General features: G+C 45.3%; 1 protein-coding gene across 1 annotated transcript; it reads left to right on the top strand.

Annotated features, from left to right (window-relative positions):
• The first annotated feature begins 441 nt into the window (after window positions 1-441).
• On the top strand, window positions 442-14,595 carry LOC115312265. Its single transcript, XM_040218664.1, has 7 exons — window positions 442-582; window positions 6,886-7,040; window positions 7,342-7,506; window positions 7,598-7,688; window positions 7,760-7,921; window positions 11,719-11,937; window positions 14,395-14,595. Exons 1-7 carry the CDS (start codon window positions 442-444, stop codon window positions 14,593-14,595), a joined length of 1,134 nt encoding a protein of 377 aa, XP_040074598.1.
• Window positions 14,596-15,392: the final 797 nt, after the last annotated feature.

Raw genomic sequence — 15,392 nt, 5'->3', positions numbered from 1 at the left:
GAAATTGTTTCCTTAATTATCTTTATTTCATTTGGTTTTTCCAGGAAGCAATGCAAAGTGACGACCAATATACAAATTTTCTACGAATTTGCATTAGTTCGATGGCGTAACAACTAATCATTTCCGCTGCCGTTTTTTTTTTTTTTGCGTTTTTGACGCACGTATTTATTTTTTAGCATCGCACATCCGCGTGTCGCCCTTCTCTCCCTCGAGGTTGTGCAAGAGAAGGATTCGGTAATCGCGCTATGCAGTGGCGAGAGCGGACGAACTGCACCTTCTCCCCCCCTCCCCCCCCCCCCCTTACACACACACACTTACACATACACACGCACCTTTTTTTTTTTTTTCTTGGTGGGGGGGAGGGGGGGGGGCTGCTACTCTTTAAAAGAGTGGTGAGCATTCTCTCTGGCCCTGTATCGTCCTCCCGCTTCAGAGTAAGTCATGAGTGTCGAATGTCTCGCGATCTATGGATCAAGAAAGAAGGTGATCGTGGTGGACGGCGATCACAAGTTAAAAGACGTCCGGAACGCCCTGCTTCAGTCTGACTTCAGACAACTGGTGACACCGACCCTCCTGGTGCAGGTAAGTCTGACTCTCATTTCCACATGTTCTGTTTTTGGCAGCGCTTGAATAATTATCTGCGTTGTTCTAGCCATCTATAGGATTCAATGGGAGTTTAGGGGAACAGTTTTTCAACTCCGGTCGGTCGCCATAGCCGATCCGAGCCCGCTGCGAATTGAGGCCAGGTATCCTACGCGCCTAGTAGCGACAGCCTGCATTCTCCAAACTTGCGCATGCTTTTATCAGCGAAGAGTGAAACGAATTGACTCCTGCACCTTGTATGCGCCATTCACTTCAGACCAAATGTTCCCCAGAACGCAACACACACGACGTTCATGGGGCGACAAATGTCGAGGTCGCTAACTTTCAATGGCCGCGCTAAATCCGCGCTCCTTACTCTTAACCGCTCATTCACACTGGAAGCGGATCCGCGTTCGCAAAGCGGTTGCGAACGCGGTTGTATAAAGATCCAGTCCAATGGACCATTTCCACATACCGACGGCACCAGGCGGTGGCTGCACGAACTGAAAATCGAGGAAGTGGCCTACCTGCGCTACCAATCGATAATGGGAGCTACGCTACCAGTTTCTTCGCTCTCTGAGCAGCGGCGCCTGCCCAACGCGACTTTAAAGAGGGGCATCCGTGGCGTCCACCCAAAAGTCGTGTTTTCCTTTCCGTCGACGTTCTTTTTTTGTGTAACACAATTATATATATGTTGCAGTTACGTGTTCTACTCGCTGATATACAGCCTCCCGAATTTCCTCGATTTTTCGTACCGACTTCCGCCGCTTGGCATCGGGTGCTCGTGCGTGCGCAGAACGCTTCTCGGAAAAGGTCCATTGCACGCGCACTCGATGTCATCGAGTGCGCGTGCTATTGCAGTGGATCTTTATACAACCGCGCTCGCAACCGCTTTGCGAACGCGGATCCGCTTCCAGTGTGAATGAGCGTTTACTCCGACGCTCCGAGTTTCATACTCCGAGCGCTACAACTAAACGGCGCGTGGCGACAGGAGCGCGACCACACCGAGGCTGCGTTCCAAACCTACTTGAATGGATCCGAGTTACCCTGGCGGATTATGTCACGTGACAACAAAAATAGAGGAACTTTGGACGCGAATAGGTTTTCGATAACCACCTTTACCCTAGAGTTAGGTCGAGGAAATTTTGGAACGCGGTCTGGTCTAAGCATGGCAGCGGTCTGGCTGTCTTTTCATCACAACTTTTCTGTCGCCGAGCTACCGGCACGGTTTTCGATAGATCAATTCGTTTTTAGGCAAGACGCATGAACAAACCTTTTCCTCAGCACTCACTGACGTTTCAGCTTCCAAACCGAAGTATGTTTATTCGCTGGGCTAAGCATTATAAAAGGGACAGAGCGGTCCGAATGTCTCCTCATCTCGACGACCTTTCTGTCGCTGTGCTATCGGCACGACACCGTTTGATAGATGAATTTCTTTTTCAGGCGAGATGCACGAACAAACATTTTTTCGGAACGCTAATTTCTGTCTTGGCTTTCAAATTAAATCAAGAGCGCGCTCGAGTTTAGTCTCTGGTGCCACCCCTGTCCGTTTAGTGAAAGGAGCACCGAACTCTCGCGATTCGAAGTTCGGACTTAACGCGCCCAATAACAACATCCCCAAAAAGGGCACCGCGCGTTAGTGTCGAAGGTCGCCCTGCCGAGACTCAGGAGGACGATGAGATAAGTGGGGGGGAGGAGTGAAAGCGTCAAGGCCATGACGAAGGAAAACAGCGTAGCGGTGAGCGGTGCGTGGGGAAGCGGCGAGGAGGGGAGTGGGGAACCAGGCAAGGGCGCTGGGAAAGCCGCTCGGCCCATCGGCTCACCTCGCGACTTCACGGACGCTGACCGCGTAGAAACGGCTGCCGGAATCGCCATCGTTGCTTTGTGTTGTGTTCTGTGAGCGGCTGCGAGAAACTGAGCTGGGGTACGCTGTTGTGTGGAATTCAGAATTCGACTGTGGATTAAACAGGTGAGCGCTGAAATGTTATGCCTGAACATACGAAAGAAAAAAAAAAAAAAAACGGAAGAAAAATATAGTCGAGCTTTTACTATCCGTCGCTAAAGCAGTAAGTACTGCGATCGTTGTTGATCGCACGAAATTGCCTTACATGAACGCCGCTCGTTCACAAGGAGCACCGCCATTTGGGGAAACTTAACGTCGGTGGCTTAAATCGACGAAAGCTTGTCATTCGCTAACATACATAAATGCCAAGCGTATGGAGGCCAGGTTCTGCTGCTGACTGTGGCTGCTTAGTGCTCACTGTGACGGTGGCTCGGTTCCGACGTCCGTGTTTGACGCGCTCTCCCTTCACTAAACGCACAGGAGCGCCGCGAGAATGACACTCGAGAGCGCTCTTCGTGCACCGAGAATTTCTCGAAGCGCGAGTGACTTCTTCGCGCTCCGTGAAAAGGCGTAGCCTGACCGCTGCCCCTTTTCATTTGATTAGTGCTTAATGCAGCAGGTGAAAACGATTTGATTTGAAAGCCAAGGCAGCAATTAGCGTTCCGAAAAAGGTTTGTTCGTGCATCTCGCCTGAAAAGGAAATTCATCTATCAGACGGTAGCGTGCCGATAGCACAGCGACAGAAAGGTTCTCAAGATGAGGAGGCATTCGGACCGCTCTGTCCCTTTTATAATGCTTAGTCCAGCGAATAAAGATACTGTGATTTGAAAGCCGAAACATCAGCGAGCGATGAGGAAAAGGTTTGTTCGTGCGTCTTGCCTGAAAACGAATTGATCTATCGAACGAGCGTGCCGATAGCTCGGCGACAGAAAAGTTGTGATGAAAAGACAGTCGGATCGCTGCCCTGCTTAGAATTCTTAGCCTAGCCGCAGCGAATAACGATACTTAGATTGGAAAGTCGAAACACCATTTATAGCGTTGCGGGAAAGGTTTGTTCATGCATACCGCCTAAAAACGAATTGACGTGCTATGGAACGACAGTGTGCCGGTATCGGCTTAGCTTCCGTTTCGCTGCGAGACGGAATCGACGGAACCAGGGAATCTGACAAATTTGAGGTTTTCCTGCGTCGACGAGCGGATTCAAAAGTTTTATTCAAATCGGAACAGCATGCATGGTCAATAAATAGATCGGCCGAGGTAACCTTCTACATATGTGCACGAAGCGAATTTTCAAACCTTTCAGGAATATTAAAACGTTCGTGGAAACTTCATAATGTCGCCGTCTTTTTTGCTTTAGTTCTGCCACTCCACACGGGCCTAATTATTTATCTTTGAAATATTTTCGGCTTCTGCCACCCGAATCCACGGTCGGAAGGAGCTCGTGTGGCCCGTGGATAGTTTCTGGCCGTGTTCCAAAAACTTACTCGATCGAACTCTAGGGTAAAGATGGTTATCGTTTGTCTGTTTTTGTTGTCACGTGACATAATCCGCCACGGTAACTCTGATCCATTCGAGTAGGTTTGGAACGCAGCCTCGGTGCGTCGCGCACTTGTACGCTAGGCGTCGTTTAGTTCCTGCACTCGGAGTATGAAACGCGGAGCGTCGGAGGAGGAGTAAAGGAGCGCCGACTTAACCCGCCCATTTTGATAGTGTCTCTATTTCCGAGTCCGCTTTTACCGCCCATCATGAACAGCGGGCTCAGCCGTGGCAGAGCAAACGGCAGAAGCTGCGGTTCCTGTGGGCGAATAGGAGCATTCTCACATGGCTCGGCTAGTCGACTTTATTGGCCCTAGGAGCGCCGTACCTTACTACGCCCTACGTAGTGCACTTCGACTGGAAATGGCTATACGCACTACGCGGAGAGCTCGTGCCGCTTGGGTCACCCTTTTCGAACAGCGCGTGTATCACTGGGGAGCTCGTTAACCCCCCTTTCCCTTTTCCCTTCTCCCCCCTCCCCCGCCCCTCCCTCCCTCCCTCCCTCCCTCCCCCCCCCCCCCCCCCCCCCGGGGCCGGCGTTCACGCCGATTTTTTTTTTTCTGTGTTTATTGTAAAAACGAAATGCTCGCAAATGCCTCTACAAAAAATGTTCCAAGAAAGAAAAGAAAAAATGTAAGCCCCCACCGCGTATCGAACCCGCATCCACTTGCGTATGAAGCACACACACCTTACCACTATGCTATTTTTTTTTTCTTTATTGGACTATGCTATGCCACCGCTTATGAAACTCGTTGTAGCCATTCATTTTATACGAGTTTCGCGTAGTACGTATAGCCATTTCCGGCCGAAGTGCGCTACGGAGTGCGTTATAACTTTACTCAATTACAAAACTTAAGCTGTACACGCCGCTTCCCCGCGTCCAGCCAGCAACCCAAGCCCCGCTATCCCCGATTGCACCTCCAGAAAGGGAGTTCCATACCAATTAGTTCTGCGAAATTTTATCGACAACATTCGTTTTATTTCAATCTTATTTGTAAAAAAAAAAAAAAAAAAGTAAATATTGGTAAATGTTAAACAAAGAAAATGTTATGGAAAAAAGAAAAAGTGTTTACAGTGGTGATCGAACCGGGGCCCGCTGCGTATGAAGCAGGCACCCTACCATTATGCCAGTCTTTTTTTTTCTTTTTTTATTACACTATTTTAGTGCTGTATATGTAGAGAGTTGGGCCGTTCGTTGGGAAGTATAGGAGGCAAATGAGGAGGCGCCGTTGGCCGAAAGCGGGCTGGGCGTCTTCTAGGCCGTCTTTAGGAATTCGAATGTGGCCAACCACAAGCCAGAAGCAATACAATGGCGGTGGTCACGAAAAACAAACTTGAAGTGCATTGGAGTAACTCTCGGTGACTGAAAATATGGTGCACGTGATGTTTCAATCACGCTCATCCAAAATCATGGTGAAAGAGCGCGACTAGCAAAACGATCAACATAATCCGCACGCCAAGTGCCAAGGGCCGGGAATATGCTGTCCGAGCAAAACAGAGTTGAGCGGCGCATTTGTTTCTTACGTCTTTCTCCATGATCATGATCGAATCATAGCGTGCACCCAATTTTCAACCACAAAGAGTTACTACACTTCACCCTTACGGGCTTATTAAAACCATATACCAACATATACCTTTGATCAAAACAGTTTCTCGCTACCACCGCTAGGGGATTCTTTTAGGCTTCTGGTTGGCCGAGAGAGCATGTCAATCCCTCTGTCTGCGTCTGGTGCACGCCTTTGGTCTGCCTGCAACTCCCATTGACCAAACTCTCTGTATACACGGCTCTGCACTGCGCTACGCCACCGCTTCCGAAACTCCTTGTAACCATTCGTTTTATACAAGCTTCGCGTAGTGCGTACAGCCATTTCCGATCGGGGTGCACGACGTAGTGTGTATACACTCTAAAAAAAGTCTGTGCGTCTACATTCGCGCACAACACTCGGAGAACCAATCAGCGCATCTTACGGAGGCAGCTCAGCGAATGACGATGCCGAAACATCTGTTTAGACCAAAAACCGCAGTCTGAGTTGTGACATTAAGCCATGCAAAACGTCACGCTTGCATTGCTTAATGTCACAACTCAGACTGCGATTTTTTGGTCTAAACAGATGTTTTAGAGTGTAGCTTTACTCTTCGGGAAATATGAGGCTCTATACTTATCTCGTTAAAACCGTGCAGTGGAGACAAGGCTACAGCCCTTGTGAACCAAGAGCGAACGCCACTCGTGTCATTGGCTTAGAAGGCCACACACTCTTTAAAGACACCCGTGTGTCAACTTTCCCGCGGTACACTGGTTGAGCCATTCATTGTAATCCACGAGATCCGCTGAGCGAATGACGAGGCTCAACGCATGTTTAGAATGAAGTCTCCTGTGCAAAGAACATTGACTTTGTTAGTTTTATTCTTTTGATCTGTCTAACTAATATTTGCTAGCTATTCCGAATGTACTTCAGCAAAATACTGTCTCATTATTTTACTGTCTGGGTTGAAAAAAATGTATTACTGGAGCAGCCATGTGACAGAGCAGTCATTTTGAAGTTGCCAAGCACGAAAAGCATTTTTACGATTTTTGAAAACTTCTGTATTGTTGAAGTAAAGAAATTAATCTAGTAAAACTACTTTATAAGCCCGCACACCACTTTATTTTAAAGTCGTATTTGTGACAGTCTAGTCCATTGGAGGTTTTTAGAACCCACAGCTCCCACAATGCCATCACATCAGTGTAGCAAAGCTGGTGGGTGAAATTGGTTTATTTAGAGCTTCCAATGCCAAATCCCTTGAATTTATTACCATTCATGATTATAGCTGGAGAGCTCAAAGCTATGACACTATATACATTTTGTCCGTAAACACAACACTTCCTTGTATGTGGTGCAACTACATTAAGATTGTTTAGGTTATATATGCTGTTTCCTTTGCAGGTTTATAACTCGACCTACGGAGAATATGTCGATGTCAGTGACACTTATGTCGTGAAAGCTCACGACAAGCTAAATTTAATTGTAGAAGAGGAGTCGCTGCAGCAACCCTGGGCATCATCAGCCGCTGCTCCCGTAGCCCCGGTCTCTGTCGCCAGGTCTGTGCCGCCAGGCTTTCTTTCTTTGTTTTGTGTAACAAATACAAATACACATAGCTGGTTGCTGCTATGTGCACCTCAAAAGCAGAATTTGCTTTCGAATGGGCGATTTTGCATGCTTCGTGAAAGAGTGTAATCCCACTATCAGAACCAGCAAGGTGGATGTATTGAGCTCCTAAGAGTGCCTTAATGGCTATTTAGAATATTCATTCTATAAACACAGACTTCTAATTCTTTAAACAGAATATGAAATGGAATATGCTTACAAATCTAATCAATGTTTTATTTTGTTTTGTTTCAGTTCATCCACCTTCCACGATACGCTTCCAACATTGAGCTACACGCTCCCAGAGCCCACACTAGATCTCAAAGAGCTCCTGCCGAAAGTGGAGGAAGGTGAACTGTCCAATGCGTTGCGCCAGAGGATTATTCGCTGGTTGCACTCTGACCTGTGCAGATATGCGCTGTGAGTCCCCTGACCAAGAACAGATAGCAACACTAATTTGTTCATTTACCTAGCTGACTGTTCTAATTGGCAAAACCATCTTATTTTTTAGGTACCCAGGGAAACGGGATCTGAACAGTGAGGCTGCGAGGCACCTTGTCTTCAAGTACCCGAAGCTGGCCGACAAACCAGGCCTTGGCTTTGTAAATGCACTTCTTGGTTATGGAGGGCAATTGCAATTACAGTAGTGTTTTAATTATGTACATGCTTTCAGGGCTCTTGGAAGGAGGCCCTCAAAAACCGGACGAAGAACCAGCGAAGGAGAATGGTGGACGTGAAGGAGGTCGCCGACGAACGGGCAAAGCGAGCGAAAGCCTGCCTCTCCGGTGGCAGTCAAACGCCACGAGGCGCGTCTCGTCCAAGCGTCACAACAACTGTAAGCAAGACTACTTTATCTCCTCTCTTTCTGGAAGGGCAGCTAAAGGCTGGCTAAAACATGGGTGGAAACGTTATATCTATGTTACCTCGTATTCGTAGTCACAGTTAATCGCTTTCAAAAATTAATTTGTTAAACTACAGTTACTTCCAGAAAAAAGTAATGACTTTACAGGTACAGTTACTGCAACAGGAAGGTAACACACTATACTCCGTTTCACCTTCAGTCCGAGCGCAGCGGACGCTAGGAGTGATCCCAGCCAGTAAAGCGTGGAAAGAGTGTCATGTGACCTTGAGCTCCCTGTGTCCCTCTGCCCAACCGGCAGGTCACGCGATTTTCTCCCGGCGCTGGATTGGCTGGGATGGCCCGTGGCGTCCACTGCGCTCAGACTGAAGGTGGAACGGAGTATACAATTACAGTTCGTTTCAAAAAGTAATGCCATTAGTTTTGAGTTACTTTACAACAGCAGAGAGGGACCAATCACAGAGTAGAAAATGTCCTCCATCCGAAGTTTATTGGATGAAGTGCAAGTACATTATTATAGTAAGGATTTTTTTTATGTTACGCGATACCGAAGCAGCAGTTGTTGATGGTGCGTCACGACCCAAGCAGGGCCATAAGTTGTGAAAAACTATATGTTTGCAAGTTGCTGCAAGTCGAACGTAACACTCAAAATGGCTGAATAATAGCTAGGATGTACCTATGCAGACGCATTACTTGTAACGTGTCACTACCCTAGACTGCATTCATAAATGTTTTACTGTATTGTTTATAATGTCAATTGTGTTTTTTCGGGGGCTAATGTTTTTTTTTTTTTTTTAAATCGGTGTTGTTTTTATGGGGGTTAATTTCTTTTCCATACTGTATTTTTTAATGTCAGCATAGGATTGGCATGTATCGGAGCAAAACGTTGTAAAAACAAATGTATATTTTATCATATTCTGGAGTATACATAATGTATCGGCACAATTTTATTGCAAAAAAGCATATATGAAATCATTCTCTGCAAACAGTACCTGCCAAAAACATTCATTGACTTTATTGTGGTGCTTCTCGCAGCTCTGAAAGTGCCTCAGATGATGGAATCAGTGTGGTTTAAGCAGTTTGTGAAGAAGGTTGTTTTTGACGTTATATTGTTTCATAGGTGGCAGATAATAAATACCACCGGTTTCACGTTACGAAACCCACCTATTATTCTCGGGGCGAGAAATTTATGGGGATCTTTTCTGTCGCGGACTAGTTCCTCTGGATCAATGAAAACACTACAATGTGTGGCATTTCTAAATGTTAATATAACTCGGTTTAAAAACATGTCCGATTCGCACATTGTGTTTGGAAATCCCCCCACTGGTCAGCCATTTGGGAAGTCATTGCTTGCGATTAGCTGACGAGCTCCCTTTCTCAGCCTCTTCACTCTGAGATTAATCTAGAAGAAAGTGGAAAGCGGCGTGTAGCTATCTTTAATATCGCTATTACTAAGAAGGTAGGCCATGCACGATTTTAAATACGGTAGGGTTTTTTAGAATGCTTACAGCGCATAGATTAAGTGCTTAAGTGTCTCTTTGAGCTTGTACCAAGAACAAATCGATCTCCTCAAATGAAGCTTGGGTTTTCCTCAGGGAAAGGGTCTCTTTCCCTGCGCTCAAAATTTTTTCCTTCTTGGTGGCGTGGACATACGCAGGTATGCGCGGTCTCCCTCGGTGGGCGGTGGCATTCTGGTGGCGAATAGAACGAGCGAACTCAGTCAAAACTGGGGCAAACTCTAACCTAAAAAAAAAAAAAAAACTCTTTTCTTTTTCTCCTTTTCCTTTAAAGGACACATGCAAAGGAAAAAAAACTTTTTTTAGACACCTTAGATGGAAAAAGGATGTCATAAAACGATTTTACAACGAAGAAAAAAAAAATTTAGAGCTATATTTACGGCGCTATACGAATTTGTAGTTGGCGCTCGCGGGAGCCGCCGCTGGTCACGTGGTAGGCCCGCGCGCCGCCGCGCTGCGCCGCCGCCGCACGCTGAGCGTTGTGCGAACGCCGCTTCAACGCGTTTCTCCACGCCGCCGTCGCCGCCGCCGCACAAGTTCGTCTGCTTCGGGGCGCCGCCGCCGTCGTCTGACCGGCGCACAGGTCTATCACGTCTGCTTGCGCTTTTTCAGGAGTTTCCTTTGGGCTCTAAAAGTTACTTATTCATCTAGGTTTTTGTTATACTTCAAACAAAGATGAATAAGTTACTTTTAGAGGCCATAGGAAGCTTCCGAAAGAACGCAAGCACCACGTGATAAATAAGGACCAGTCACGTGATAAATACGGACCACTTTTCCGCGGTGCCCGCGGGCGCCAACTACAAATTCGTTTTGCGCCGTAAATATAGCTCTAAAAATTTTTTTCTTCGCTGTAAAATCGTTTTATGGCGTCCTTTTTCCATCTAAGCCGTTTAAAAAAAAATGTTTTTTTCCTTTGCATGTGTCCTTTAACTCCCTTTTCCCTTCCCCAAAACAAATGGGACATACTGGCAAAGATGCTATGTAAAAACATTTGTATTCCCTTTTTCAAGTAAAGCTTAATACTGATTTGGAGGTTTTCTGTTTTTCTCGATCCCAAAAGAACCGCCTTGGATGTTAATTTTCAGGATTTATTGTTAATGCGAAAACATATAACAAACTCTTGGTACAAGATATGACTAAACAATCTTTCCGGTGTTGAACTTAAGCAAGATTGTATAGAAAAATTGCCCAACTGCCAATAAGGAGCTCTGGGTACGATGGCACATCACAACTGGGGAATCTATTCACACTCTTAAATGGCCATTCTAGCCAGGCATTCCATGTATTTCTAGACGTGCCACAAATAATACTGTAGATACAAGCAGATGTTGATCATTGTTACCAGTAACCATCACCGACTTGTTGTGCCTAATCCACTTGGTCCGATTCTGTTTGCGATTTTCAGTATCGACGTCGACCATTTCAGCTACGGTTCACGCTTTTGCAGCCCCAGCGGCGTCGCGACCGAAAATCGCGAGCGAAATCTCATCATGCGAATCGGGCTGTAGCGTACGTACTGCGGCGTCCACGCGGAATGAATCACCACATGCCACATTATTCACGCGAAGTTTTGCGGTGTAATGAGCCTCGGTAATTTCGCTGACGCCGCTCAAGTAGTCAGACATCGCCAGGAAGACGTAGAATCAACAATTCGAACTCGAAAAAGGGCGGGGGGACTCACACCGACGCTGACAACATCGCATTCCTATGGTTTGTTTATGGGCGACGGCGAGCTTTTTGCCCACACCCCCATCGCGCATGCGCGGCGCCAGTGGCGTCCGCTAGGGGCGCCCCGGTTTGTTTGTAAACATGAGTTGGTGTATAAACCCTTTCAAGCCCCTTCGTATGCCTTCTTTTTTCCCATGAGTTCAAAATATGATCTCTTCCTCTTTGTAATACCTAGAAAGAAAGCAACGCAAAAAGCATAACATGCTAGCAAATGAACTGACTGCACGGCTTACAGCCGACAATCAGACAAACTTGATTACCAAAATATGTACATTTTAAATGAAATTTTGGGATGATTTTTTTTGTTGTTGTTTTCACTTGCAGTTTGATTCACATATATACAGTTGTAAAATGAGTTGCTGTGAGAACCCAATGCATCTTTATGACAGGAGTGGACTTGTGCGATATAGCGCTTTGCGATTCATTACCATGAAAGTTTCCAGTCAGGGAGCTATTACAAAAGCACTCCCTTAGCATCACCACTTAGTGAATACAAGAGGAACCACCTAACATGTTGCTTTGTTATAGCTGGCACTCTACGACGTGGGGGAGGATGAAGAGTCCATTGCGGCACACACTGAGTATTTGAAGAAGGAGATGCGAAAGACTCCAGAGACCAGAAATGAAGAGATGATCTCTGATGCTATGAAGAGGACATATGTTAAACGGCGTGGATGGATTTCGGAGAAGCCTCGCACTGTCGAAGAAGTTTTGGACTTGTACCCAGCACTGGGGGTGAAGGAAGAGGTATGTCTTACAAAACCTGTTTTTAACCATTATAACTTGAAACCTTGCTGGACTAATTCGGGGATTTTAGAAATTACCATTTTAATTGCCGAATGTATTTGATGCTAAATTGTCTTGGAAATCGTCCCTGTGACTAACTAATTTGTTTATTAATTTCTTGATTACATGTCTGCATTACCACTAATGTCGTGACCATGATGTATATCTGGTTTTAAATTGGGTATGCCGCAGTTGCAGGTCTTGAATCTCAGGAATATTAAAACTTGGAGGACGCTTAAGGTTCGCCTTTAATAGTGGAACGCGACGGTGTTATCGGGCCCCGTTCGCTTTGTCTTCTCATTCGCTTCTCGTGCTCTGAGTCACAGAACGACCTAGATCTCATCGCACAACACTCTTTCTTCCCAAGCTGTGCATGCAGGCCTTGCGTGGCCTAGTCAGTATCGTGTCCAGCTAGCAACCGCAGGGGCATGGGTTTCAATCCTGCCTAATATTCTTCAATTTTTTCTGTTGAGCAAATGAATTGCTTTATAAAGTGAAATTGTTTTAGACATGCAGCAACCTTTAATTCGCATTATTTGTCATCTTTTAATCACTTTCATTCCACGCATGAGGTCACGTTTCACATGAGCGTTATGTGTTGTTTGAAATTCCCGTGCGAGGTCACGTGGCTGTGAAGTTGCGACCCTATATACCAATCTCGGATTTTTTTGTCACACCACCGACGATGGCGTTTCTGCGACACGAACTCGTTAATGCTGTTGCGTTAAAATGTCAAATAACAATGACAAAAAAAAAGACAAATAGAGCACTACTTCCAACAACTTCGGCTTCTTTTCTCTGTCCTTGTGCTTTGGCACTTTAATATTCCAAAGCCGTACAGTCTTCATCAAAAGTACTGCATGCATGGCCGGAGCGGGCTCGCTTCCGTACACAGGCGCTGCTATCATTGGCGCTCAGTGGCTGCAAGAGTTTAGGGAATGAAGGGGAACCTCGCTCATACGTCACGCTCTTACGTCGTCGAAATAGATCCGGCAAATTCACCATATTCAGGAAAACACACAAGCAAAAAAAATTTAATATACTAGTACAAAACTTGGTACAAAATTAGAAAACAACTAAAAAATAAAATTATTTGAAATGGCCCCTATCAGCTGCCACAAGCTTCTAGGGCCTGGACCTGAAATGGCTGCAGGCATGCTTCGTCTCCGTCTTGTCCATCTGTGTCGTCACCTGAATTATGGAGGCCTTCAGAGCATCCTTGGATGTTTCGATATGTAGCATTCACCTTTGCTTCTAGCATGCCCCATATATAGTACTCAAGAGGGTTGCACTTGGGGCTCAAGGGAGGCCACAAATCTGGGGACCAATGGTATACTGGGGCGTTGTAGAGCCATGCCTGTGTTCCTGAGCACAAATGAGTTGTACTGTAGGTCTTCATGCACTGCCAAACTCATTGTCGACCTCGCTAGTTCCATTTTATTTGCGAGGTCATTTATGCTGCTTCCAGGATCCTTCTAGATTGTTTTTGCTTCGATTCACAAACAATTTTTTATATATAGATTTTTTTTTTTTGCAATTTGCCAGTTTTCTGTGCTTTGATCGGTTTGCCGTAATGTCTTCCTGGCTGACAGAATATCTGAATGTCTTGGCAATGATTTAAATTTGTGTCTTTTTGTAGTCAAACCACTAAATGATTTGCTTCGGCAATTTTCCGGCGCGAAGCGATTCGAGTATTGCCGCCCTCTGGTTGTATTCCCTGCTAATTTTTGTGCAGGTCGCAAATTGATTATTCTGCGATGGTCCGCTGTTGAATCACGTGACTGCAGAAGCCCAATTCGGCCGGTTAGCTTCCCTGTATTGTTGCCAGACGAAATCTGAAAGAAGTTCGGATTTATCTAGACGACCCTACATAGTTATACCCTGAGAATGGGAAATAATTCCCATAGTAATTTTTTATTTCCTCATTCTCAGGTCTTCACCTATGTTGTTTAACCAGCTTGCCTTTGCTCTACCTCTTACGAATTTATCTTGTACCAAATGTTAGAAAACGCAATAAAGTTGACCGCCGTCAGCAGCAAGCTCGCCATTTATAATAAATAAACATCTGGTTTCATGGCTCATATATATTAGCTTTAAATTAAATATGAAGTCTGTTTTTATTTTGCAACTTTTCTTTACTGTAAACGATTTAATTGCTTGAATTGTTCGCGGGACCTATTTTTCGTGAATTGTAGGCGACTCGCGAAAATCGGGTCCTCGCAAAAATTTAGTTGTTTGGGCAAGATAAACTCGCAGTCGCATTTGGAAGGGCATGAATATTAAAACATTTTCTATATTGTCTCATTAATTTCCGAAAGTCTCAGGAAATTAGGGTATGCCTGCCCCTTCCCCCCCACCACCACCAAATGTGGGGACTGCTTAGGAATTTACCCATTTGTTTCCATGGCTTCATTACAGGTCCTGCAGGAATTCCTCAGGATGACTGGAGTACACGCAGAGGACGGAGTCAGGAACTTCTTCGAGACGAAAGGGGAGAGGGTGGAAGAACTGCTGAAAGCCAAACAAGGCAAGGCCGGAACTGCCGCAGTTGAAGTCGCTTGTAAGTACTCATCGTATATAAACAGAAGCTTGGTGTGCAAAGTGGCATTTATTTTGTGAACTAAATTTGAAATTAGGTATGATGCTATATGTTTACCAAATGATAAAACAATCTACAGCTTTTGGCTCATCAAGTGCTGTGTAGTCTGATAGTGAATAAGGCACACACTATCTTCATTCACAAGTTTTCTATTTACATAAATGAGGCCTATCTCTTTTTGAACTCTCTCTGAACCCATGTCCTCGATTTGTTCTATATTTGCAGACTTCACATACTCTTGCTCCTTTCCTTACTTGTTTTGCAATACTTCTTTTCTCTCCCCTTTCTCTTTGCTGATGTTATTTTACTTAACCCTTCCCATTGATCTGAAAGCCTGTGTCTCTGCATTTAACATTCCTCTTCACTAAGCCTCTCCTACGTGGACTGCTTTGTATACACTCTCATCACTGCTCTCATTTTCCTTCAGTAGCAACAACAATAAGCGCTTAATTTTTTATATTTTGTTGACTGCCTTGCACATTTAGGAACTACTGGATTAATTACCTTGTTTTCAAGCATTAGCCTAGGCACTGTTTTGTATGACAAAACATGTAGCCTAGAACCTAAAGAAAGGACTCAAAAGTTTGCCCTTGCTGCCTTTTAAAGACGAAAGTCCATAAAATGAAAAGTTATAGTCTTCCACAACAACCTTAATATGTGAAAGTTGACAGTCCTATTAAGAACAATGCAAGTGTAAATCGCACATCATGCTTTTTGGTGTACCTTTTAGTTTCTGAACAAGCTCTTGTCCAAACTAGGGCTAAATGCAAGAATTGGTTCTTCATATTCACATTGCTCTTTTTAGGCTGGGTTTCTG

Source organism: Ixodes scapularis, unplaced genomic scaffold (assembly GCF_016920785.2).
Source record: "Ixodes scapularis isolate PalLabHiFi unplaced genomic scaffold, ASM1692078v2 PGA_scaffold11__112_contigs__length_91849675, whole genome shotgun sequence".
Classification (NCBI taxonomy): Eukaryota; Metazoa; Arthropoda; class Arachnida; order Ixodida; family Ixodidae; genus Ixodes; species Ixodes scapularis.
This window is presented reverse-complemented; position numbering and strand designations above follow the sequence as displayed.